This window comes from Pipistrellus kuhlii, unplaced genomic scaffold (assembly GCF_014108245.1).
Source record: "Pipistrellus kuhlii isolate mPipKuh1 unplaced genomic scaffold, mPipKuh1.p scaffold_m20_p_6, whole genome shotgun sequence".
In the NCBI taxonomy this organism is placed as follows: Eukaryota; Metazoa; Chordata; class Mammalia; order Chiroptera; family Vespertilionidae; genus Pipistrellus; species Pipistrellus kuhlii.
Window position 1 is genome coordinate 27,432,428 of NW_023425562.1, and position 26,689 is coordinate 27,459,116.

General features: G+C 39.4%; 1 protein-coding gene across 5 annotated transcripts in view; it reads left to right on the forward strand.

Moving 5' to 3' along the window:
• PIEZO2 (piezo type mechanosensitive ion channel component 2) overlaps positions 1 to 26,689 on the forward strand; it is a 309,124-nt gene that overhangs the window by 134,666 nt on the left and 147,769 nt on the right. For all 5 annotated transcript variants that reach the window (XM_036418633.2, XM_036418635.2, XM_045574327.1 and 2 more), the window contains exon 4: positions 20,227 to 20,269. In XM_036418633.2, the coding sequence (XP_036274526.1) occupies positions 20,227 to 20,269 (43 nt within the window). The remainder of the gene's footprint in view (positions 1 to 20,226; positions 20,270 to 26,689) is intronic.

Genomic DNA, 26,689 nt, shown 5'->3' on the forward strand with positions numbered 1-26,689 from the left:
ATAAACCCGAGTGGCACCACAGGAGACATTTTCTGAGTGCATATTATCCCCAAGAAGAAAACCAGGAATTCTACCATGATAGTGTCCTCGGTTATATATATTTAAAAAAAATGACATTCTTCACTTTCTCAGGGTAAGAGCAATGCATAGCTTATTGGAATTAGTTAAGGACCAAAACACAAACTATTTGATAAGGAAAGAAGTATGTAGCATCGTGGTTAGAGCACAAACATTAGAGCCATACATTCTGCATTGGAATCCTGGTGCTTCCACTAATGGTTGTATAATCCAGGACAAGTTAGTCAATCTCTCTGTGGCCTCAGTTTTCACATCTGTAAAATGAATAATACGATAGTCTCTAACAGAGTAGATAGAATTAAATAAAATGATTTAATATTTGTAAAGGTTTACAATAATGCCTTGTGTATGGTAAATGCTACGCAAACACGTATTCAGTGAAAATAAAAAGGAAAGGAATCATTTAAAAAGAAAGATGATTTCTTTAGAAGTTGATAGGGAACAGTTAAAGAGTGGGCTCGCAGGACAGACACAGGGTGAAATTGTCCTGTTGGACGAGGTCTCAGGAGCAAAGAGTTGAACCTTAAATTAAGCCACTGTTCCAGAGTTTAGGTTTAGGCACTTTTTTTGCCATGCCCAGTGGACCTAACACATACTTAAAAACATGTATCAGTGAAGGCATTGTATGTTTGCCAAAAGTAATATATGGCCTGTAAATGTATATAATATTTTTTTATATAGTATTGACAATTCCTAACGTGCCTCATTTCTAATTCTTTTCATAAGACTCAAGTTACCCATTGAAATCAGTCAGGGTTCCTTAGCCTATCAGCAAATGCTTTCTGTAATTTCAAAGTGGGCATTAAAATGGATTTTCTGCCTGATTTGTGGTGGGAGTGGGATCACAATAGCCTGTTTTCATATATACCTTCCCACTGCAATACACTCAGCACGAGAGACACACGGCATTTGAGTACACACGAGAGCCTCTACGCTGACCTCATCTCTGAGTCCACTCCCCAAGGACACCTCAGAGAGGGCGGAGTCTCTCCCCTGACATGGAGCCATCAGAGTGCCGCCTGTCCATCACTCAGGGACTGGGAAGTTACAGTAGTTAATCCTGCTGGGGGATTTAGGGCATGACAAGTTTTCAGTGAGCACTCAATAATTTTCCTTATAAAAGTACTTTAATGGAACCTTGATGGTGGCATGTAACAACTAATGAAGTCACGAGTGACCTTAATAGGCAGACTTTTTTTTTTTTAAACTAGTTACATCATGCCATCAGTTCACCTTAATTAAAACTCAGGGAAAGATCCTTTACAGGACATATCTCCATGTGCAGGGTTCTCACCTTCCTCCAGAAGTGTGTTAGATGGTATAGAGAAGGTACAATTCCATCATCTCAAATTAAGGACCAGTGTCATGTCTGTATGGCTTGTTACCATGATGGTAGATCCTGGCAGCATGTATACAGTATCTTGTATAATAATAATAATAATAATATTAACTACACATGGGAAATCAAATAATGAGAGGAAAAAATTGCAGAGTAAATGAAAAATTATTAATATTCTGAATGTGTAATCTTAGACATGTACAAGAAAATGGTTACTCTGATAGAAAAATAGAGAAAACACAAACATAGGCAATTGAAAAGAATTTAAATGGCCAATGTAATGTTAAAAATAGTGCAGTATCCCATGAAGATTAAAGAAATGTAGGTTTAAAATTTTGATGTTAATATTTCACATATAAAATTGGCAAAGATGTAAAAAGCGAATTCCCTCTTCACTTTTCAACCTTGTAACCTGCAATCTTGTCCCCTGGTTACAACTTCCTATACTTCCAGTCTTCATTCAGCAAGTTCTAAATGTGCTCACAGACAATTTTGCCTCCTGGTCTTCTCCCTGCTGTTTCCTTTGCCTGGAAGGCCTTTCCCCCACTTTTTTAAATGCCTCTTCTCCCAAATTTAAATATTATCTCCCTTTCTTTTAATTCTTAAAAGTGGCTGTCATTTTAAATTCTATCACCGTCTTTATTGCTTCTCTTCTGCTCTAGACTGTAACCTGCAAACGGGCAGAGACATGGATGGCGTGCACACTGATGCATATACAGAGCCTAATGTGATGCTCAGCACTTAATAACTGCCCCATGTATGTTTTCCAAACGGGTGGATGAATTACTGACGTAGAGTTATTAAGATCCTTTAAAAAAATGTTATGCTTGCATCATATGACATTGCTTTTAGAGACAAATAGTCAACTATCACCAATTTCATAAAGTTCAATTTATAATTGTGATTTTCAGAGGACATTTTAAAATTATAAGTGTTAAAAGACATGTCTATACTCTTGCAACTTCTTGCTACTTCTGTATCAGTATTAAAAACATGTCTATACTCTTACACAAACACACACACACACACACACACACACACACACTAAGGATATTTAAAGGGGTAGCCACACTCACAGTTTTATTCATAATTTAGTAATAATTTTTAAAAAGCAGAAACAACCTAAATGTCCAATACAGAAAAATAGCTAATGAAAGTGTGCATCCATGCACTGGAATGCTTTATGGCCATTAAAAATTGTGCTGTTTAAGAGTGTATGTTGGCAAGCTACATTTTACCACATGAAATTAAGAGAAGTCTTTTACATAGCAGTGTTCCATCATTTCCTCCCTCCCTCTCTCTCTCTCTCTCTCTCTCTGTCTCTCTCTCTCTCTCTCTCTCTCTCTCTCTCTCTCTCTCTCTCTCTCACACACACACACACACACACACACAGAATAAAAAGAAGTCCGGAGAAATATGTACATACCATCATATTATCAGTGGTTAATTTCTGGGTGGTGGGATTATTCATGATTTAAATTAATATATATCCCTGGAATAATAAAAATTTCTTTGAAAATATTAAATTTGAGAGCCTATTAAAATTATGATAGATATATGTTTATGTAAATGACAGATAAATAGGGAAGAGAGAGAATAGAATATAATTCAATTGAGATCTACACTTCAGACTCTAGTAAATTACAAGCAAGTTGTATGTAATACGGTTACATAATAGGGTTCCTAATTTATAAGTCAAGCCTAAGGTAGTAAATGTGAAGTGCTACAATTTAAAGTAGCTATTCATTATTTATTTTAACCTAAAAGGGCTGAGAATAATTAAATAAAACATTTCTGATATCACACTATGGTGCTTTTAGGCCAGTGCAGATTACCTATAAGAATATCCAATCCCTCTTCCTCTGAACTTAAGGCACATTTGATCTTTATAACAGAATTATAAAACTCCACTTACCAAATGTGTCAAACTCCTTGAAACACTATAGAAAACATTTTTAAATGATGGGCAAGCATAGCAGCCTCTGTTCTAAGGGCGGGCAGTGAGTGGGGCCTGAGAGAGAGGCGGGGACATGCTCTCACAACCTTGCCCACGATGGTGCTCCCAGCCCTTCAAGCATGAGACGCGAGTGTGTGGTTCCGGTTCCCCACCTGCACCTTATTTGAAATGGCCCCAAATTGTGAAACTTCCGCCATGCAACATTATTGTTCACACTAAGCAACAGGACCTTGTTCTTCTTTTGTCCGCACATTCTAATCTTACTTTTTTTTAATTAAATATATTTTATTGATTTTGTACAGAGAGGAAGGGAGAGAGATAGAGAGTTAGAAACATCAGTGAGAGAGAGTAATCGATCAGCTGCCTCTTGCACACCCACTACTGGGGATATGCCCGCAACCAAGGTACATGCCCTTGACCAGAATCGAACCCGGGACCCCTCAGTCCCCAAGCCGATGCTCTATCCATTGAGCCAAACCGGTCTCGGCTCTAATCTTACTTGAAGAAACAGGAAGAGGTGTAAGAATTTGGTCAAAACACTTCAGAATGTCTTGCACTTGTGGGGATGGGGCACCTTTCGGAGTCACCTTCAGTAAGGACGGCAGGATGTGGAATGTCCCTCCTCACACAGCGTCAGGCTCTCCTGCTGCGATCTCAGCCCGTGCAGCTCTTTTTTTCTTTTTATAATTAAATTATGATCTGTGTACATATCATACCATTCCCCCCCACCCACCCACTCCCATACATGCCCTCTCTCTCCAGAGTTTTGTGTCCATTGGTTGTACTTATATGCATGTATACAAGCCCTTCGGTTGATCTCTTATCTCCCCCAGATCTCCCTCCCCTCCCGCTGTAATTTGACAGTCTGCTTGTTGCTTTACTGTCTCTATATCTATCTTTAGGTTCATCGGTTTATAATGTTCTTTATTATCCATAAATGAGTGAGGTCATGTGGTGTTTCTCTTTCAATGACTGGCCTATTTCACTCAGCATGATGCTCTCCAATTTTATCCAGGTTACTGAAAATTCTTATCATTTGCAGCCCCGTACAGTTCTTAGCACAGCTTTTCCCAGTTTCTCCCAGTGAGCCCCGCACTTCAGCAGGGCAGTGGGTGGAGATGCTCCAGCTCATCACATAAACAAGGATATTTTCTGTGGCTCCAGCTCACAGTGCAGCTGTGGTTAAGGCCGGGAGTGTTTACAGAAGGACTGATGCGTGGCCACCTTCTCAATAGCAGCTGGGGGGCTGCCGCCAGCCAAAACCTCAGCGAAGCGCTGTAAATCTCTCTGAGTTAGCACCGACACAGACCCAGAATGCTCTCTCTTCCTGTTAATGCATCCGAATTAAACCATTAGGTGGGGAGGAAGGTGAAGTGCTGTAAACGTTTCGCTCACGTAGGAGAGGGTGATGTTTAGCTTTGACATGTTGTGACCAGACTCGTGTTACCCCGCACCTTTCATCCCAGATGCTCCATGTGCTGTTCCCAAACGTTCCTCCGCTTTGAGTTACAGCCTGGGAAGAGACACGCTGGCCAGGACAGTGGGAGACAAATGGATGCTGTAAGGAAGGTGGTCACAAATCTCTTTAAGTCCCTAACACTAGGGGAATGTTTGACTGTTGTAACGCTCCATCCAGAAAAAAACTCCCGGTTTTAATATGTATCCGGGGAGCGGGAGGTGATGGCATTAAGGCCACGGACTTAATCATTTGTTCCATGGTTATCACATGGATTCATTTACAAGACCCCTTTTTCATTTTTTATTTATTTATAGAATTTATGTGTCAGGCACCATTTCAGAATCAGGGATTTAAAAATAACTACAATAAAACTCTGGCTTTTCCCCTTCCAAAGGGAAGTGAGAAGCACTTGGTAAAGCAGAGAGATCCCGTGATAGCAAATCAAGCCTGTGTGTCTGTCCCGTCACTGCACAGGGGCTGGATTGGCAGGTGCATGTGGTGACTATCTCCAGGGCCCCACTCCAGCTGGGACCACCTGCCTTTGTTTCCCTGTGTGCAGAAGGCTTCCCCTGGGCCATGCTCTCTTTTTATTTTTTTATTTTTATTATTTTTAAAATTTCTTTATTGATTAAGGTATCACATATTTGTCCTCAACCTCACATTTTGACCCCCCACCCCCTCCACTCATGTCCTTCCCCCCCCCCCCCCATTGTCCTCCCTCTACCACTGGTTAGGCTCATATGTATGCACATAAGTCCTTTGGTTGATCTCTCCCTTTTATCCCGCTCTCTTAAACTTTACTGAACTCCCTCATCAGCACCCACGGGTCCTCCTTTCCCCTGAAGAAACTTGGGCTTACTCCGTGGCTCTCCTTCCCCTTTCTGAAACACAGAAACAAGGATGCGGGTTTCAAAGCCCTCTTTCCTCGCGGGCTGCACAGACGCCCGCACTCACTGCCTCCACGTGGACTCACATCGGAAAGGAACCCGGTGTCGCCCTGCGCAGTCCTGGTATTGTTATTAAGGAAGCGTGTGCTTATGGCACTGTGAGTCCTCCCTAGACTAAATTCATTATCCCACGTCTGCATTCTTCATGTTCTGGTCTACTGCCTTCGTCGTAAACATTTCATTCCCCTAAAAATTCTGCTTTTATATTTCTAATGTGACCTAAAGCATAGAAAGTCGACAGTAAAATAAAGGAAGCCTGCTTGCGTTATCAGCCCCCAGGAAAAAAATAACTGTGTGCAACAGGGTTTGTCTGGCTGGATTTGAGCTGGAAAACCACAAAGAGAGAAGAAAATTCTGTAGTCTGTCCAAGAAAGCTTTACCCTTCATTTTAGGGACAACTAAGTACCTAAGATTTTGAAATACTACACACACACACACACACACACACACACACACACACTTTCTAAAAGTCTAATATTTTGCTGCATTCTTTAAATGTGTATCGATTGCTTTTTAACTCGGTCAAATTTAAAACTCGGGGTCTGCTCTGTGCCAAAAGACTAGTCAGACATTCTTATATGTGAATGTAATGTTCACGATATTTATCAGTAAAAAAGCAGGATTCTGAAGGAAAGGCTTGGCTGCCCCGGACTGCGTTACATCAGCCTCTCCCCGTGGCCCCGGGGAGACCGAGGAGCTCTCCCCAATCTGTGGCCCAGAAACGCCCCCAAGTCACCTCCCCGTCCAGCCAACATCAAGTTTCTGTGTGGAAAGTAGATTCTCCCGTGGATCCTTTTAGGGCCAAGAACTCAAGTTTCAAAGGAGATCTCCATCAAAGAAGGTTAAGAAAAGAAAATCCCGACATCTGAGGGAGTTGAAAGACAATCAGATAACAACACTTGGAAAAGTGGCTGCCTGTCTCCAGAGAGAGAGCAGAGGATGCGAAGGAAAGACACTCAGGAAGCGTGTCGCTTGCCTCCTCTATTGTGCGTGTGACCCAGACAGCACACACAGGGCTGCCCCTCATCCTTGTGGCTGCTTAAGTGAAACACAAGCAAAACATCTGTATTGTTTCTTTCACTGAAGCAGGTTGGATGTGGGCTGTGTGGGGTGGGGTGTACGCTTACTTGTCTGTCTGCATGGTTCCTTAGTCATTTTCAATGAAACCTCAGAGGAAATAAGGGCTAGTTCGACAGAGTGCTTCCTTTCTATTTTCTAGTCAACAGAGAAATAGCTTGATAGATACCTGCTGTTGCAGACGTTTGAATGATGCCCACATCTTAAGAACAGCTCAGCATCTTGATGGCTATTCATGTTTGGAGGGAGGCAAGTCCTGGATAGGGAATTGGGGTGTTTGCTAAATGTGCAGAAGATAGTCTGGACTCAATCTTTTTCATGAAATCTTGCTTTCTATTTGTTTCATTTTCAATTATTCTTTTTTTCCCCTTAAAGGCAGAGTGACAGTGGCCAATGGAATTGTGATTACTGAGACCTCTACCTGGTTATGTTCATTGTAACTGGATTTTTCTCTCTACTTGATTTATTGAACCCAGATTTTCAAAGCCTCCTATTTTAGCCTGTTTCATCTGCCTGATTGAATCGAGCCTTTCCAGTTGCTAAAATAATCACCATAAGTATCTCTCAACTAGTAGTACACTGGGAAATGTGCAACCATCAGGTATTCAAGGAAAACCACCTGGTTTGTGGCATTACCAGTTTCCATTGTATAATTACCACAGGTTATTGCAAGCTATGGACATGGTGCTACTGGTCAAGGAGTTGGCAAGAGGTCCTGAGCAGGTGCCAGCTGCCTCTAGCAACCCCTAGTCTCCAGGCTGTGGTCAGCTGAAAATGCCCCTGAGGGTCAAACACTGACCTTCTGCATCTCACTCAGGCTGACATTGGAAGTCACTTGTTTTCTGCACCTTTTAAAATTGGTTTCCTAAGTTGAAGTGGGTGTGCCAATTATAATGTGTGAAGGATAACATAAGAATCAAATCTCAGATTGCAGTCATCCTCCTCCTTGAATATTGCTCAAAAAATGCCAAACACATATAAAATTTTCACTTTTTGTAGATACACTTTAACTTTTTTTTTTTGCCATAACTAAATCTTCTCTTTTCTTCATAATGTGAAAATTGGTGTGTTTGTATCTTGATTATTTTTATTACTTCTTTCCCAGTAAACTGTTAGAGCCATGTTCACTGCTAATATTTCCACCGCCTAAAATATATGAGGGCTTAATAAGTATTTATTAAATAAATAACTTACTTTTAACTGTTTTCATGTAGGCTATTAAGTTATGTGTCAATTGTATTGCCAGAACTAGAACAAATAATGTAAAAATTTGTATGTAATCACAAAAGACCTTCAATAGCCAAAGCATCTTGAGAAAGAAGAAAAAGTTGCAGGGATCACACTTCCTGATTTCAAATTATACCACAAATCTATAGTAATGAAAACAGTACAGTACCAGCACACAAAAACCAGACAAATAGATCAATGAAATGGAATAGAGAGCCCAGTAATAAACCTTTATATGGTCTATTAATCTATAATAAAGGAAGGAAAAATATACAATGGGGGAAATATAATTCTTTTCAATAAGTGGTGATAGGAAAGTGAACAGCTATATGCTGGACCACTTTCTTATACCACATACCAAAATAAACTCCAGTAGATTAAATACTTATATGTAAAACCAGAAACCATAAAACTCTTAAAAGAGAACTTTTTCATATTTAAGACATATTTTGGGGGATATTTTTCCTCGGACAAGGACAACAAAAGCAAAAAGAAACCAATTGGATTACATTGAACTAAAAAGTTTTTGCACAGTGAAGAAAACCATCAATAAAACCTGGCAGAAGATATATAGAATTAATAAAACTCAATATCAAAAACAGTCCTATTTTTAAAATGGGCAGAGAACCTGAGTGGACATTTTTCCAAAGAAAACACTCAGATAGCCAACAGACACATGAAAAGATGCTCAACCTCACTAATCATCAGGGCGTGCAAGTCAAAACCACAATGAGATATTACCTCACACCTGTCACATTGGCTATTATAAAAAAGACAAGACATAACAAGTGTTGAGGAGGGTTTGGAGAAAAAGGAATCTTTGTGCATTGTTGGTAGAAATACAAATTGGTGAAGCCACTATTAAAAACAGTATGGAGTTTTCTCAAAAGACTGAAAATAGAACTGTCATATGACTTGGTATTGCACTTGTCAGTATCTACCTGAAGAAAACAAAAACACTAATTCCAAAAGACATATACAACTCTCTGTTTATTGAAGCATTACTTCCAATAGCCAAGATATGAAAGCCAACTAAGTGTCTATTGATAGATGAGTGGATAAAGATATGGTATATTTATAGAATGGAATATTAGTCATGAAAAGAATAAAATGTTTCCATTTGCAACAACATGGATAGACCTAAAGAGTATTATGCTAAATAAAAGACCTCAGGAAGAGAGGGACAAATAATGTATTTTCATTTATATGTGGAATCTAAAAAATAAACAAATAAAACAAGATGAAATAGACTCATGGATATAGATAACAAATTAATGGTTACCAGAAGAGAGGGGTTGGGGAGGACAAAAATTATAAAGGAAATTAGAATGTATAAACTTCCAGTTATAAAATAAATAGGTTTATTATAATGTACAGCACAGGTAATATAATCAATAGCATTATAGCTTTGTACTATCGATATGACAGATGGTTACTAGATTTAGCATAGTGATCACTCGTAATATATATAAATGTTGAGTAACTATGTTGTACACCTAATACTTATATAATATTGTATGTCAGCATACTTAAAAAAGAAATATATGAACCAAATGCCAAAATTTTAAATGTGTCACATGTGGTGAGATGATATTTTTCTACATACATTAATATTTTATAATATATCACAGTTTATATTTTTATTAATTGCATTAAAAGTGAAAGACAACAAGTCACCTGGCCCTCCATGTAATAAATATTTCAGTCTTTTGTCTAAACTTTATATTTGATTCATGTTCAGGGAAAACAAGAACTTAGCTGCTTTTGCAAGTTTAAACTAAATATGCTTCATGAGTTTTTCTTAAAGTTTCCAGCTATCAAAATGTCTGCCAGCGTTTTTTTTTTTTTTTAATTTTATTTAATTTTTACAAGTGAACATCACTATTTGGCACATAGTTCTGGCAGTGGGAAGTTTGCAGTGAGTGTAAAGAAAGCCACAAACCATAGGAAGGGCTGTACAGCTGCATAAGATTCCCCCAGGGACGTAAAAGTGAAAACCACTCTCACCCTGCGAAACGCAGCATCCTTCCTGGGGTCCCTTCCGGTGCTCTGAAAATACTGGCAAATAAGAAAACCGAAATAGCCCTAATTTCTTCCTTTCCCCCCAAAAAAAGTATAAGTGCATTTTTACTGGAGAAAATCATTTGCCTGCTGAAAAACACAGGTTTGAAATTCAAAGGTCCACTTATATGCAGGGTTTTTCAATGAGTCCCTGTGGATTTTTCAATCTGCAGCTGGAAGTCTGTGAGGGCAAAGGGCCAAATGCATGCATTCTACACCATGATATATAGGGCACTTGAGCATCCCGGAGGGTCTTGCAACCAATTCCCCATTGATACCAAAGGGCATCTTAAGTTTTGGGAGAGTCAAAAGGTATATGTGGATGCGGATTTTCAACTGCTCAGGGATCTGCACCCCGACTCCTTTGTTGTTCAAGGTCAACGGTACCGTTGTTTTTCAGACACCTTGCTGGTCAGCTTTGCACTCAGCACTCCTCCTCTGTGTGTTGTACAGCTGGATCTGGCAGCTTAGGAATTCTGTTATTTGGGCTTCTGCAAAAATGACAGGATCCCTTACATGCAATTCATGTTCTCATATGCATTTTTAAGGGACAACCTCATAAACACCATTCTGAATACTTTTATAAGCTTAGTAAGCTCTTTATGAAGGGCTTAAGTTTAAATGAATAGTTATTTATGGGTTTCACCTAAATACACATTATATACCTTCGCTGTAAAATAATTTTAGGAGAGTTTTGGCAAACACATACTAAAAGGAAAAGTATATATTACAACATGGATTAACTGAAACCTACCACTAAGTATACCAATGTGCAAATTTAAAAGAGAAACTATTCAAAAGCTTATATCTCTACACTCTCATATACACCTTTGTCAAAGTTGTGTGTGTGTGTGTGTGTGTGTGCTTGTGTGTGACAGTGCATGGAAAGGAGAAATTGGGTTGTGGTTCTTCACATTTAAGGTTCTCATAATACCCAGTATCACCTGCATGAAACATTGTTCATTTAAAATGGCACTTGAGCCGAAACTGGTTTGGCTCAGTGAATAGAGCGTCGTCCTGCAGACTGAAAAGTCCCAGGTTCGATTCCAGTCAAGGGCATGTACCTTGGTTGCGGGCACATCCCCAGTAGGGGGTGTGCAAGAGGCAGCTGATTGATGATCCTCTCTCATCGATGTTTCTAACTCTCCCCCTCTCTTCCTCTCTGTAAAAAAATCAATAAAATATATTTAAAAATAAATAAATAAAATGGCAGTTGAGGGTCTTGTATTAGAAGTGGCTACCAGGTATCTACTGGCTACTTCGTGCCAGACACGCACAGATGCTCTGAATACATCTCCATCCTTATTTTAAAGATGCCTTGACTAACTCTTAGACCTCAAGTGAGTGCCCGATGTTATAGTAGACCAGGACAAATAGCAGGGTAGTGTTTCAAGGCCAAAGTTATTTTGCTGTGAGAGCGGAGTTATCGCGGTCTGCCCTGCTGAATTTTCAGGCACTTCATTTTTCATTTTGATAGAAAATGAACACCTTGAAGTAGAGGGAAATCAACACCATTGGTGTCATCAGCTCAAAATGGCAAACTAGTTTAAGAAAGCAAACTAGTTTATGTAACATTGACACTTGACATGGAAATATAAAGTTTTATATAAAATGCTATATACATATTTTATGCTTATAAAATAAAATGTGAAAAACTTATTAGAGAAAACAAATAAACATGAATTAAATATTAATTTATGAAGATGGCATAATATATGAATCAAGATGCCCACATTGGGGGATTCTGTAACTGGCCTCCTCGTCTCATGCCTTTCTTCTGTGGGCTGTGTGCATGAACTGTCAGAACACTGTGTCCCAACCCCATTCCCCAATGCTGAACACCACCCAGATGGTTGCAGTCTGTGATTGACCATTAGCACTTTCCAGTGATTTTTCCTGTAGATCTTCATCTCATTCAATTTGTATCTCAAACTATAGCATGGAGTTCACATTACAATGAGCAGGATTAAGGCACAAGAACTTCCAGTAAACTAGAGAACTGGTGCATTCAAGAAGCATGGTATTTTAAAAGTCTGAAGTCAAGTTTAAGCATTTGGGGGGCACGTGTAATAAATCCTTATGTGACTACACAGGAAACTCCATTCATCTGGCTTTGACACAATTGAAATTATAGTTACCAGAAATGTCTTCTATAGTCCACATTTTTGAGAGACAAGAAACAAATTAGCAAATGGATATTAGAGGTTTACTATTTAAAGGAGATTTCAGAGCATATCATGGAGCCAGTTGACAGGCAGCTGAGAATTCCACACTTTTACAATAAATAGTTATTCTTCATAATGAAGAACATGACTGTAACCTTACGTATCTTCCAAACTGTTTGAAACAGATAGCTTTATTTGTACGGTTTTGATGTTCCAAAGAGTAACATAGATGGATTGCACAGTGACTGCGTTTACCCAAATAGGCAAGCGCCCAGGTTACTTCTTCATGTACACATTGCTTACGTTCCTCACTGCCCAGCAGTCTTTAAGGTCAGAGCATAGCCTGCCCATCCTCTGCTGCAAAGATGGGCCACCAGCATTCTTCCTTGTCTGTTTCCTCTACTCGCAGGAACCTCTGCCCGCTCAGAGTCTTTTCCTCACTTAGCCACTAAGGAATCTTTTAATGTCCTTCCTCTCTGTGCCTTCAACCTCTGCTCACCACCAGCTCCCTTCTCTTTAGTTTATTAAGACTGCCATAGTCTTAACCTGAAGAAACCACACCATCCTTTGGCCTGGTCCTTCTACTAGCTCTCACTCTCATCTCCCACCTTTCTCCTCATCTCTCCCCGTCTCTATGTGGCCTGGCTTTTAAAAAGAGAAGCCTGCCTTCTACCCCTCTCCTCCCACCCCCCCAGCAATTCCTGCTCTTCTATTTAGTTCTAAACTCAGTCATCCTTTACACTATACTCCCACTGAAACCTTTCTGACACATCTTACCATTCTTCGCCAAAAGGTGTAAAATCTATGAATCTCCTCTTATTGAAGTTTGTTCAGAAAGAGACATCCTATGCAGAAAAGGCACAATGTCCACTCTCTGTTTGGTATGGGCCTTGTGTTTCTAGACTCGGAGGAATGCAGTAGGAAATGAACTTTTATTTCTTTAAGGCTGGCTTGTTTGTTTGGTTTCCATGGGAGACATGTGCATAGAACAATTCAATTGACTTGCTTGTGAAAGTTCCTCTGAGATTTGTGAAAATAGATTGATTGGGTGTGTGTGTGTGTTTGGGTTTCTCTCTTCCAGTGTGACTGTAGCTATTTTAGTGATAAGTTGGTAGGAAAAAAGCACCAGACTGCCAATCAGACCCAATCTTAAACCAGAAGTTTTATGACCAATTATCTTTTCAAATATATTATTTGGTGTGGAAATTAATTATTTAGAATTTACATTTAATCTTAGAGTAATTTAAAAGTAGTTTTTCAAAGCAAAATATTTTAAATGTTGTAGCATCCTTCATTCATAGGCTATTGTATGTTTGTAAGTAGACCTGTTTAAAATTTGTGAATAGGCTTGTCCTAGTCACTACAAAAAGTGAATTGTGGTAAGTAGTTTTTCAGACTGACCCTCATCAACTGAGATGATATCATAAAACATGCATTATGCTCATTCAAGTACTCCTAGAGTTGAGATTTTTGGTTATTAAAGAATTCCTGAGAATTAAAGGAACAAATATAATATTTGTGGCAACGAACATGTAAATCATACACACCAAAAAGCTAAAATTATAAAATGTTCTACACATTGTATATGTAATAGCAAAAATGTAGATATAATTTATATATAAATTTCTATGGGCTTGCATTTGTTAAATTATGGAGCACTGTATGGGCATTACAATAATTACATGCCACCGAAACTGGTTTGGCTCAGTGGATAGAGTGTCAGTCTGTGGACTGAAAGGTCCCAGGTTCGATTCCGTTCAAGGGCATGCACATTGGTTGCGGACACATCCCTGGTGTGGGGTGTGCAGGAGGCAACTGATGGATGTCTCTCTCTCATCGATATTTCTAGCTCTCTATCTCTCTCCTCTCCCTTCCTCTCTGGAAGAAATCAATAAAATATATTTAATAAATAATAATTACATGCCTATATTTATTGACATGAGAAGAATTACATTATATATCATTAAGTAATCAATGTAGCTTTCAAAATAGGATGACTGCTGTTTTATATGTGCAAGTATGATGTGAGAGTCTTAGTGTGTTTGAGAGGGTATTTATGCAGAAATTTTTAAAAAATGTAAGTATAGCCTTGGCTGGCTTGGCTCAGAGGATAGATTGTTGGTTTGCAGACCAAAGGGTCCTGGATTTGATTCTGGTCAGGGGGCACATGCCCAGGTTGCGGGCTTGATTCCCAATGGGGTACATGTAGGAGGCAGCCGATCGATGATTCTCTCTCATTGTTGATGACAAATCTCATCTGGGAATTAAGACTCAGAAAATTTTACAGGTCTCACAATTTAACCCGAAATGGTGAAACTGTTCATTAACTGGGAAATTTGCATTACTTGGAAACATATCATCCATTAGAGCAGCCATTTCTGGAGTTTAAAAGATTTTCAGCTACAATTCAACAGAAGTGCATCTTAATATTTGCAAAGTAAGATGTCACTATTGGTTGATTTTTCTCTTAAAAATTTCACATTATGTTCAACATTCAATGCCTGGTAAAATTTTGCCTCTGATTGAATATGAAAATGTTTTCCTTCTAAGAGTTAAAAATAACGTAGATAAAGCTTCCACCAGAAAACTTGTAAGTGGCATAATTCCTGATATTTGAGTGTTTTATCACCAATTCTGTGCCCGGTTGTGTGTTCAACTGCTTGGCAGCCCCTACAATATATGAAAATTCTTTCATTTTTCTTAGGAATTTGCTGGCAAAAACCTACTAATTCCATGAATTATTAGTCCTTTTCTTCTAATTATTTTGAAGAAAAAAAACACACCAAAAACCCAGATGTGCAAATCCAAGTTCCAGTGGCCCTCAATGTCTAAGACAGACTTGGTGTAAAGGTGTTCAATTAAAAGAAAATCTATGCCTCGTCTGACCAGGTTTACCACTGCAAACGTAGAGTAAAAATTGTTATCTTTTTTGTGTGTTAGAATTTGAGCATCAAGTTGATTGAAAGAATTATTGATAAAAGTAATCGAGGAAACATGAGAATAAAGCAACCAACCAGTTTACACATAAAGATAGAAAGTTTTGCATTTTCAATAACATTTATGGAAAAAATAAAATTATAAATGGAAAGGGACTTGTTGAAAACCACTTACAGTTACATTAAAGCAAGAGAAAGGCACAAGAGTGACCTGTCTAAGGAAATACAGATGACCAGACACAGAGCTGTTAGCACACAGATGCCTGGTGTCAAATAACAGGCAAAGCCTTGTAATTTTATTTTATTTTTTTCACCCAGGGATATGTTTATTGATTTTTAGAGACAGAGAAAAGGAGAAATAGAGAGCAATGTGAAAGAGATATAAGGATGGGCTGCCTCCTGCACGTGTCCCGACCTGCGATACCCCAACCAATGGAGCCACAGAGCCAGGGCCAAAGACCTGTAATTTTAAACCACTACTTCAGAAAAATTAGAACAAGGAAAACATCATCAGCCCTGTTCTGTCATCTGCAGGTTACATATTGGTGCATGGCCTCCCTCTGCCTACGGGCATTTGGATAGTTGAGCTCCTGCTGAGTGTGCTGAGTATTTAACAACATTAACACAGGAAACTCATGGATCCTAGATAAAAGGAAGGAGGTGGAAGAAGTTTGATGACATAACTTCTCCAATAGGCAACACCATATTTCAAAATTAATAATCAGACATAAAAATCCTTTGAAATAAAAAATAAATTAAAATTTCATATTGTAGCCAGATTGGGGCAAGAGGCAAATGTTAGGAAGAGAATAGGAAAGGAAAATGAAGAAGGAAGAAAGGTCAATAATACCGGCCCCAACATATGACAGAACAAGGAGTAAAGAAACTAAGAGCATTGGCTCTGGCGTCCTGACTCTCTACCAGGAGTTTTCCCACCTACAAAGGGCACACGATAATAGTCCCGACTTCATGGAGCACGTTTGGAAGGATTATATTCACTAATAGACAGGAAGTTAGCATGAACTGTAAGCTGTTTTTATTGCCATGTCAATTTGGGGGATAATGTTCACTCTTTTAATTAAAAAAAAAATGGTTAAAATCAATGCTGTCTCATAACCAGAGTGACAGGAAAGGTGAGGGCCTCAGGAGCACCTGGAACAGACAGGGAGGCCATCAGGAGCCCCTCCTCTCTCTCCGGGCTGCCTCTTCTCAGGGGTCCCCTCTTTCCTCTGACATAGCTTTCTCCATGTGGCGGAAATGGCCAACTTTGTGAATATCCTCAGGGCTGGGCGCTCACGATCCTGGCTCTCTGGCTGGCGGGCATAGAGAGTGTCCTGGGAGTTAGGTCATCCGGCTGGGAAAGGGTCTATTCTGGCCTGAACCAGCCTATCATGTGCCCTTCCTGGTCCTTGTGGCCTGGGAGATTGGGTGCTATGAGGAATGGCCAGCCCGTCCTGCCTCTATGGCCAGTAATGGAGAGGTAATATGAGGAGGCCCCTGCAGAAGCTCATGGGCCTGGGGAAAAGAGTTCCCAAAGAAAGGAAGTTTCCATCCCTAACTTCTTTTTGCGATGGGAAGAAGGGAGCATGGAGCTGACAGAAGCCGATAGGTAGATGGGATGCAGAAGGGAGGGAGCGGGTAGGGAAAGAGTGAGATTGGACAGACGGAGCTTTGCTCATTTTGTGAAGGAGCAAATGTTGATGCCTTGAGGAAGGAACGCCCTACACTTTGGCGTGGAAGCTCCCTGTGGAGTCCTGGGAATGTCAGTGCTAAGGGTAGTTTGTCCCCTGTTCACAGGGGACAGGTACTGGAACCTGTTCCCTGGATTGCATGCCATTCAGTCCACCGTGTGCTTCCAGCCTCTGGTCTTTGTGATCCACCACAAAGATTTTCGTTCTGTATTGGGGATGTCTGTGCTATGAAGGGCAATTTTTAAAAACGAAGAATCACAGTCACTTCTAACTGCATCTAAGACTGCAAAGGGAAAAATCCCTCTTATGGACGGTATCCATCTCTCTATGCTATATATTTTCCTTTTTGTCATCGTTGCTGTTGTTTGATTTTTCCTGAGGAATGTAATGTGCTTCAGACTATATTCTAAATCTCATTTAAAAAGTGTTAAATCAAGAAAGTCTGCCAGCTCCCTCCCTTTGTTTTCTCTCCATGTCGGACTGCTCTGGCAAAGGAGAGTAATATTACCTTACCATGTAAAACATGGCTAATGGCTTTAAAAGAATTCCCCTGCAACTGAATAATGGGCTGCCAAAAATATTCTTGGTGCCAAAGGATCTGGATATGTCTGTTCCATTTATTGTGCGTTTCTCCTTTCATCATGACTAAGTGCTCACAAAAGACATAAAGACTTAACCCTCTAGGGTATGTGCCCTTTGAGGGCAGAAACCATATTTTAATATATTCAGTTTGGCACTTAACATATTGCGATGATTGTCAGATTATCAATAGCAAGCACTGATGGATGCCTGTGGGACGTAGGATGCTCAAATTATCAATTAAATTGATTTCTAATGACTAGAATGAAGTTGTTCCATTGTCTGTGTTATGCTCGGTTGGGTGGCTTAAATGTTTATTCTAAGGACTTCTGGAAATCTTGCACCAAACACTTATAACTTATTCGGCCTGCATGAATAAGTTTACGTTTCTCCGCAATAAGATAGAACCTATTTCTTAATGAAAGCATCATGTTCTAAAAGCCTGAAAGTGCAGTATAGCAAAATCATTTATTTTTGTTTTACTTTGGTAATAAATCTAGTCAGTTCAAAAGAGGTTTTCTTAAAAGTTTTGCTTAAAAATTAATTTAGGGACATACTGAAGAAAACCTAGGAATATGCAAATGTAGAAAAATTTAAAAGGTGCTTTGTTTCTTACTGAAAGTAAGAAACGTCAAGAAAAGTAGCATCTAAACCCACTCCGCACCCACCTTCTCCTGGAGCCTTCCCACTTGGTCTGTGCTCAGAATGTCTGGTTCTCACTTGGCAGGAGACTCAATCTCTCCTGCCTCTTAATTTGGGCCAGGCAGTTGCCAGCTGCCCTGGAATACAATGTGATTTCTGAGTCAGGTATGTATTCTTCGCCAGTCTCTTAATTGCTAGGCTCTTAGGGACTAGAATAATGATCTTCCAAGAAATCCTGAAATAGAGATTCTTAATTGTTTTGCATGTGACTCACATCATAGATAACATTCATATGGGGTACACTCACCTGGGCTCAGAGCCATGAGAAAATCTTGAGTTGATTAACTAAAATTCCATATCATTTACTCCTGTTCAGCAAAGTGTATTGGAATTTAGTTAGATAAGAGTGACTTGATCCAAGAAGATAAACCTGCATCTGCTTTAAATGTGTGTGTGTTTGTCTAATTCATATCTGATATTTAGTCTTTTATTATTTATGAATAATTACCTAAAATGCTCTATCATAACCAAGGAGTATGGGGAAGCAGCATGTTTGTGCTCTCTTGGGAATGGTTGAGTCCTCAAAAAGGAAACTACTACTGCATAATCTCCCTTCTTTCCAGAAAGTCTGTCTTATGTTTCGGAGACATTGAGTGGCCACCTGATAATAAAGCCTGTGAGGCAGAGTTCTCAAGAAAGACACATGAGCACCATTCTAGTTCATTGTGACTTTAGGAAAAGAAGCAGAGTACCTTTTCAGCTGACCCTGGAGACCAGTGCTAAATCTACCACTTCCTGTTTGCAGAACTAAGTTGTACAGAAAGGCAGTAATTATCTGCTGTGATTATCAAGCAACTAGTACAAAGCACAACATATAAATTTAGGGATACATGAGTACTTACTTGAAATAGTAACTGAAATTAAAATACTTTTGCAACTGATTGGACATCATGAAAATGTAAAACTATGGGTTAAGCATAAATCCTTAATTTTTATATAAAAATATTTTTTATATTCAGTTGTGTTTTGTGGAGTTGGATATACTACTCTTCAAATCATGCCACTTGAAATAGCATTTCTTCATTCAGGATGTTGCTGGTTAAAATATTTAGCTTAAAATATTAAATGTTAATCCTTTGTTTCATTAATGAGATAGAGGCATGGGGTATAATGAGTTGAAAATTCAGAATGTTGTTTGGGGAAGAAAGAGTTTTACTCCACCCTTCAGGTTCCCTGGCTGGTCTAATGAGCATAATATAAACTAACAGGAGAAAAAACAATTCAATTTAATAAATATGGGCATTCCAAAGATATGAGGCTCCCAGATAGGCAATTGGTATAGGCCTGAGAGTTCACAGGGTGGGAAAGCCATTCATGGGGAGCAGGGAAAAGAAAATGTCAGAGAAATCTTTCGATGTAAAAAGTTCTCTTTGGTCTAGCTCTTTTTCTGGTAGGTACCTGTATCTAAACTATTTTAGGCAGTGAAGGGGGAGGTAAAAAGAAAAACTTCCTATATCCTCCGTTTCTTACAAATAATTAGCCTAAAATTATCCTCATGATAAAGAGACACAATTGGGGTGGCAAATTTTGCTTCCCTACAGTGTCCTCTAGCTTTCAATATGCTACACAGAAGTAAAAGTTGAATTTTAGAGAGTACAGGTTACAATAAACTGTTTAATTATTTTTAACAGGAGAGATTTGCTCATAATATTCTGAACCAAACACAGATATTTAGCGAATGAGTTAGTGGGTACTGCCTTACCACAGGTAAGTGAGGTACAGATTTGTCCCATTAACTCCGGAGGTAGAATGCTCTCTAAAAGGCCATTTGGAGACTAGGAGAAAGCAGTGATGCATCCTAGGGGAAACAAAGTCTCCACTTAAATTTAAAACAAATTTCAAATTTTAAAACAAATGCCTAGCACAGTGTGAAAACACACACATACACACACACACAAACACACACACAAACAAAAACAACAAAAACAAACAAAAAATCCTAAACAAATAAGACAAAGCTATCAGAATACTTGATGTGCACTAATTATGTTCCTTTCTTCTCTTGCAGGCTCAACGTGGGAAAAGACATTTCGGCAGATTGGCTTTGAAAGGTAAGCAGCATTTAGCCTGTCTCCACTTTTAGCATACTAATGTTCTATTTTACTCCAAGTACTTTATGGATTATAAATCAGTGGTATTGCTACCACTACTTCAGTAAGTGAGTGAGTTTGTGCCATTGAGTAAGTCATTGTTTTGCTCCTTGAGACTTGGTTTCTTTATAAAGTAGAGCTTTGCATTATAAAATCCTTGCCTGAATACAGAGTGAACTTGAAGATTAAATGGAGCAACTTTTTGGAAAACACTTCTTAAACTGCAAAACATTATAAAAGGTAAGTTGTACAGTTAGACAATTATGAATTGGAGTCTACTTTCTTATAGCTTTTTCACCTCAACTGTTAGTTCTATAGTTGAGAAATTTATATTTATATTGATGCCTTTCCAATTATGAAAATGGTTAAATATTAGCTCTAAGTGAAAGGCTGAGATCACATCACTCCTAAGCATTTCTCTTGTCAGTGGAAATTGAGCTGATTGCAAAGAAAGAATTCCAAACACCCACACATGGAGACTGTGGTGTGGTGGCCTTGTTTATTTCTGAAGTAATATCAAAAGAGTCTTCTTCCTGGCTGCCTAAGATCCCATGGCTGTCTGTACTGCCATGGAAAAAGGACAACCATGTCTTCGACAAGGCCAAGGCCAGTGCCCACAGTTTCTGCCTCATAGTCCTTCAGAGCCTGCACAAGAGCTGCGTGGTTGGTCAGTGCTCCTGGGTTGGAGAGCATGCGGTCCAAAGGCTGAGAGTGCAGATCACTGAGCGAGGGAGAATAAGCTTCTTTGTTCACTTGGAATTATGTACTCTCAGGCTTGGGAGGAACCAGAAGCTTTTTCAAATTAACCAATCAGCTTCCCAAACTGTGTGTGTTGAGGGAGGAGGGAAGATGGAGGAGGCTTAATTGGCTCTGCGCCCTCCCTCCTGCCCCTCAGCCAATGATTTTTTTCCAGGTTAGACTGACAGGCCTGTACGTTTAAGTACCGCCATCTTGTGATATTGCTCAAGTTCTTATTTCCCCCCTGCCTAGTTTTAATGACTAAGATTTTTACACCAAACCACGCTGAATTCTTTAATATAGGTCTCTTCTGTTTTGCGTTGTTTCATTGTTTCTATTCTGATATCTCTGAGGACAGTCCCAAATCTCAAGTTTTATTGGCTGTTCTCATATTATGAATATTTTAAATAAATCCAGACAGTATAAACTCCATATTATAGTTTCTCCCTAACATTTGTATTTTTCCAAATAGATGTACAAGTCAAACTATTCTTAAGGAATCTATTAAGTGATACGCTTTGTTTTTAAACTGTCATCTCAGTTTGGTGATCATCATGATTTTTAGATATCATGCTAAAATGTCATCCTGTGACTTTCCATGTTGCCCTATGATTTTTCATTTAAGGGTAGAGAGAATTCTCTGCATTACATCAACTCTCTTAAAATACAGAGCAGATATTGATCTGTGGGGTTATGGTGCAATTATTATTGCAGAGACTGTATTGAGCAGTGCTGTCAAATATGGCTCTGCTTTTTTCTTCTCAAGTTTAACCTCTTCTTTGCCTTAAAGGGAATTTCAATTATATCTTAAATGAAGCTCTCCGGTTCTTCGGAGCAGTTGTAAGGGATATTGATCCTTTCATTGCTATGTCCTTTGAAGTTTGCTAGCAGATTATTTTAAAGTGGCCACATTTAAAGGAAATGCAGTGACTGAGTCAGCTAAAGCCTCCCCACTTTCTGCAAGGATGGAAAGCAAAGGTGTCTTCTGTTGTACATGTTGTCACTGAAAGGAAGACCAAGGGATCTGCCCCACTCCCCACTTCTTGCAGTCAGTAATGCTTGCCATGAGCTGGTGTTTAGCCATTCACTTTCTGGAAACTTAGTGAGCATTGCTTCAGAATTAATACACATTGTCACAATTTATGTGGCTGAATTCATGACAGTAGGTTATGTTCACCTTGAAAAAAATCATCCTAGTCCCCGGTGAAGTATATCAGGAATTTACAGAGGAAGGATATAAATTCCTATATCTTTGTTGTTGCCACTTCTAACATTCCCACCCACTCCTGGCGCTCCAATATTGATATCTACACACACACACACACACACACACACAGACTCAGTTGTATTGTGTTATTTTATTTTTATTGTAAAATATGTGCCTAACATATTTTTATTTCAATTAGAAAGCTTCACTCTCTGTGCAGATTTTCCAAGCTTACAAGTATAAATATTTCCAAATCATATTAATTAATTGTGGTTAAGGCAATGCAGGTGGGCATTGCTTTGTAAATTCATCAGCTCTCAGTATGTTCTGAACAAGTGTGTCTGCTAGGGAATGGCCCAATCTCCAGTGGTTTTTGTTTGTTTGTTTGTTTTTTCTCACTCGTGTGAAATCTGATGAGGAGACTGGACAGCTCTGCAGAGCAGCCTCTACCTGGTGTGTCACTGTTTGGCTTTAATCTGTCACACTTCTCTCTCAACATGAGGTTTCTGAGTTTGCCTGAGGAGGAGAGGAGAGGTGGGAGAATTACACCCTGATGCTTGTTTCTACCTTGCAGTGGCAGCTCACAGTTCCGGGCCCACAGCAAGTCACCTTGCCAATTTGCAGGGAGGGAGAGATATCATTCTGCCACGTATGCAGGAAGGGGCAAGAAGTAGAAGGTCAGGAAGCTGTAGTAGAATCTATCACCTAAGCTTTGAGGAAGGCCTGCACGTGGTTTTCTCTTACCAAAGCTGCACTTTGCATTTGAGACAAACTGTGTGAGCAAGTACATAGATAGGCTTATGCATAGTTGCCTGCCACCAGAAATACAGGTTTCTGCTTTCTGGGAAATCTTATTGCTGCCTACTTAAAAATAACCATCTTCTACTGATCTCTCATCCATTTGTAGTGAAAAAAGCAATGAAGTTATTCCTAATGAATCTATGTAAGCAGCACAGTACCTCAGATCATATCACTGTTAACAATATTGTATCTGATTCTATTTGATACTCTACTTGGATTGTGGAATGAAATATTTTGCCTCTTTGAAGAATATGTTAAAATATAAATCACCCTGAAAACAGCCTGCTCTGGGAAAACACAAATATTTACTCCTAGGACCCCCATCTCCTGTCCCCAGCCCTCTTGTGTAGAGATAATTCAAAAGCTGTGGCCTTGTCTTTAGGGAGTGGAAAAGCTTTCCACAGCCTGTTGTTGGACTTGTCTCCCTGCCTCTATATTGTGGGGAGCTGCCCCCCACCCCCCATGCTTCAAGCTTTAGACATAATTGCCTTTGTGGAAACTTTCAGGTTGACTTACATCTAGGATCCCACTTCTTCTTGTCAGATTTTTCCTCCCACATTTTTCTGTTGCGGTACTGGACATATGGTATTGAAACTTTCCTCCTGTGTTTCTATTCCTTTGGGGCTGTGTTGATCCCCTGACATTACCTGGCATGTGCTAGCTAATCAGACATTTGGAGGGTGCTTGATTGAGTTCTTGATGGGACATGTATGCACATATGGTTGGAGCGTGCTTGTGAAAGAGTGGGCCGCTGAGGAAGGCAAGAGCCCAGGGACCGCCATCTCTTCATCATCACGTTGCAAGCACTGGTAGGAAGATGGGCCGTTGTAGCCAGAGCTGGCTCATCCCTGACAGAGTAGGAAGGAAGACATGGCTCTACTCTGTGTCAGTGTGAACAATTGTTTAATTCAATAACCCTCATATCAACCATAGAGTCTTCCTGAATCTCTCTTCTCAAACTACGGAGTCTAATGTTCCGAGTTTGACACCAGCTACTCTCTATGACAGGATCCCTGTGGGATCAAGAACCTGATGAGGAGTTCTAGACCAGAATCAAACCTGAGACCCTTTGGCCCACAGGCTGACGCTCTATCCACTCAGCCAAACTGGCTAGGGCCATAATCTTGAATGTACTTGCTAGCGTCTTATAGAATGGGGCAACAGTAGATGTGCGGTTGTGAGTACACAAAAGACAGGGTTTATTCTTGTATTATTGTTTATTAATGATTGTATTCTTTTCCATGTGGACAACTGTAAACCTACTTTTGCTCCACCTTGTATGTTGGACCAATGCTTCTGAGGGCAGGGTATATGTCTTACCAACTTTTGACCTCTAGTGCCAACCCAGGGATTGGCAAATCATAGGCATTAAATAAATGTTTGATAAATAAATGGCATTTAAAGTAAATATTGCTGTCATTTCTCTGTTGGCCCAGCCCCTACTTTCATCGAATATGCTTTTTTATTTTGGATAAATTTTAGTTTCTATTGGCCTTTTCACTTGGAGGATGAATAGATTCCTTGGGAAATTTAAGGCCAATTATTAAATTGTATATCCTCCAGCTTTATGAATAATTCACAAGCTGTGTAATTGAAATGCAGGCTGTCTTTTTAGGTAATGTTACATAAAGTGTAGAGAAATAATGAAAAAGCTAGACTCCTATATTGCTTTCATGATATACCTTCCTGTATGAAATCTTATGTCTGATAAATAAGATGGTTAATAGAAACCAATCGCGATAGAAACAAAGATATTCATTTCTATAGTTACTGCTATGTTTTTCTGAAGTTTTTAAGTTAAAGTTATGTGTCTGTAGCATAAAAAAGGATAATTTGAATATATATTCATTTGGATCAAGACAAGTATTTTTTTATATTGCCTTTCTGAGAAGTATACAGAAAGGAAAAAATAAAACATTACCACAATCTCACCATTATTATAACCTTGTGGTTTATGAAGTTAAATAAAGAAAATCTTAGTTGGGATTTAGTCATGTGTTGTCAGACCTGTAGCTTATACATCTACAGTATTTTTGCATGTGGAGGTTCACAGTGCAGGTTTTTCATTTAATGATTTCCCCAGTTGTTGTGTTGGCTTCCTGAAAGCTGAGCTTCTAAATGCTTTAATTCTTTCAGGCTGCATATGAATATTCCTGGAAACGTTAGCAAACTACTTTGAAATTATGATATAACATTTTTGTCACAGTCATTTATATTCAGGAAATGACTAGAGGAAATGGATGTTTCTGTATTTTGGTGTTTAAAATTAAGCCTAATTTATTTGTTTATTCATTCATTTGAACATTTTCAAACCTCTACCTGGTGCCCACTCCTGGGCTAGATTTGGGTCTTCAAAGAACATGACAGGGGAAAGAAACATGGATTTGTGAAAAACTTATCACAGCTGGCCTCTTTGCTGAATATTTTGATTATCTAGTTAATTTAATTCTGCCAATATTTCAGAACCTGGATCTGCTGACTCATGGTGGGCTAGCTAACAACCTCATACTTCAGTGACTTACAAGACCAAAGATTCATTTCTTGCTCATTTTAAATAGCAGCTGCAAAGGCTGTGGATTGAGGGGGCTGTTCTCTAAGTGCTTTCTCCATTGTGGGTCCAGGCTGAAAAGGAGCCTTTCCTTGGAATGAGCCTTACTTGTGGTTGGGAAATTTTGCTATGGCCAAGGCAGGCAATGGTTCTCAGGTTCTCAATGCATTTGCTCAGATGGGACACATGCCACTTCTGCTTACTTTCAGTTGCCTAAGCAGGTCACATGGCCAACTTCAAGGTCTATGGATAGAAAAGCAAGTTTCCCTCATGGGGTGCATTGTGATTCACACGGGAATGGCCAGAGATGTATACTATTGTTACAGGAAAGTAGAGCATCTAGCTGGAAGAAGGGACGTCATACATCACAGTATACCACCCCCATTTTACAAACGACCAAAGCAAAATCAGAGTTCTAAGTATTTTATTCAAAATCATACAGCTAGTGAATGTCAAAGGCAAGATGTGAACTCCGTTTTATGTGACTGTACCTTCCATTTATTCACAGTTCACCATGTCAACATTTATGATGCTTTATGTCAATAGGCATTTGTTGAACAGAATTATTATAAACTAGAGGACCAGTGCACAAAATCTGTGTACTGTAAGGGTCCCTAGTGGCTGCTGGTTGGGTACTTCCTCCCTTCCCTTGGCCACCTGCAACTGCTGCTGGCTGGATCTCCTGCTGCCACCACCACTGCTGGTTGGGGCCTCCCTCCCTTCCCCCAGCCAGCCCCACCCCCTGATCAAACTCCTGGATGTACTCCCAATTGAGGGGACAATTTGCATACTATGCTTTTATTATAGAGGATATGATGGAGGCTGGAGGAAGGATAATGGGGAGATGTGGTCTTGGTCTTATAGAAGATACCAGTATCTTGAAATATAACATAGTGAGTTCCATGCTACCATTTTCTTCAATTATTTTAAAATATTTCTTGAGCAGCTACTCTGCACAAGGTGCCATTATAATGACATACATAATACAGACCTGGAGGAGTTAAAGGAGAGGGGCACATGCACGTGTGTGGTGGGGTGGGGAGGTGTTGAGATGAGGTCTGCTATTACAAAATACATGGACTGGATG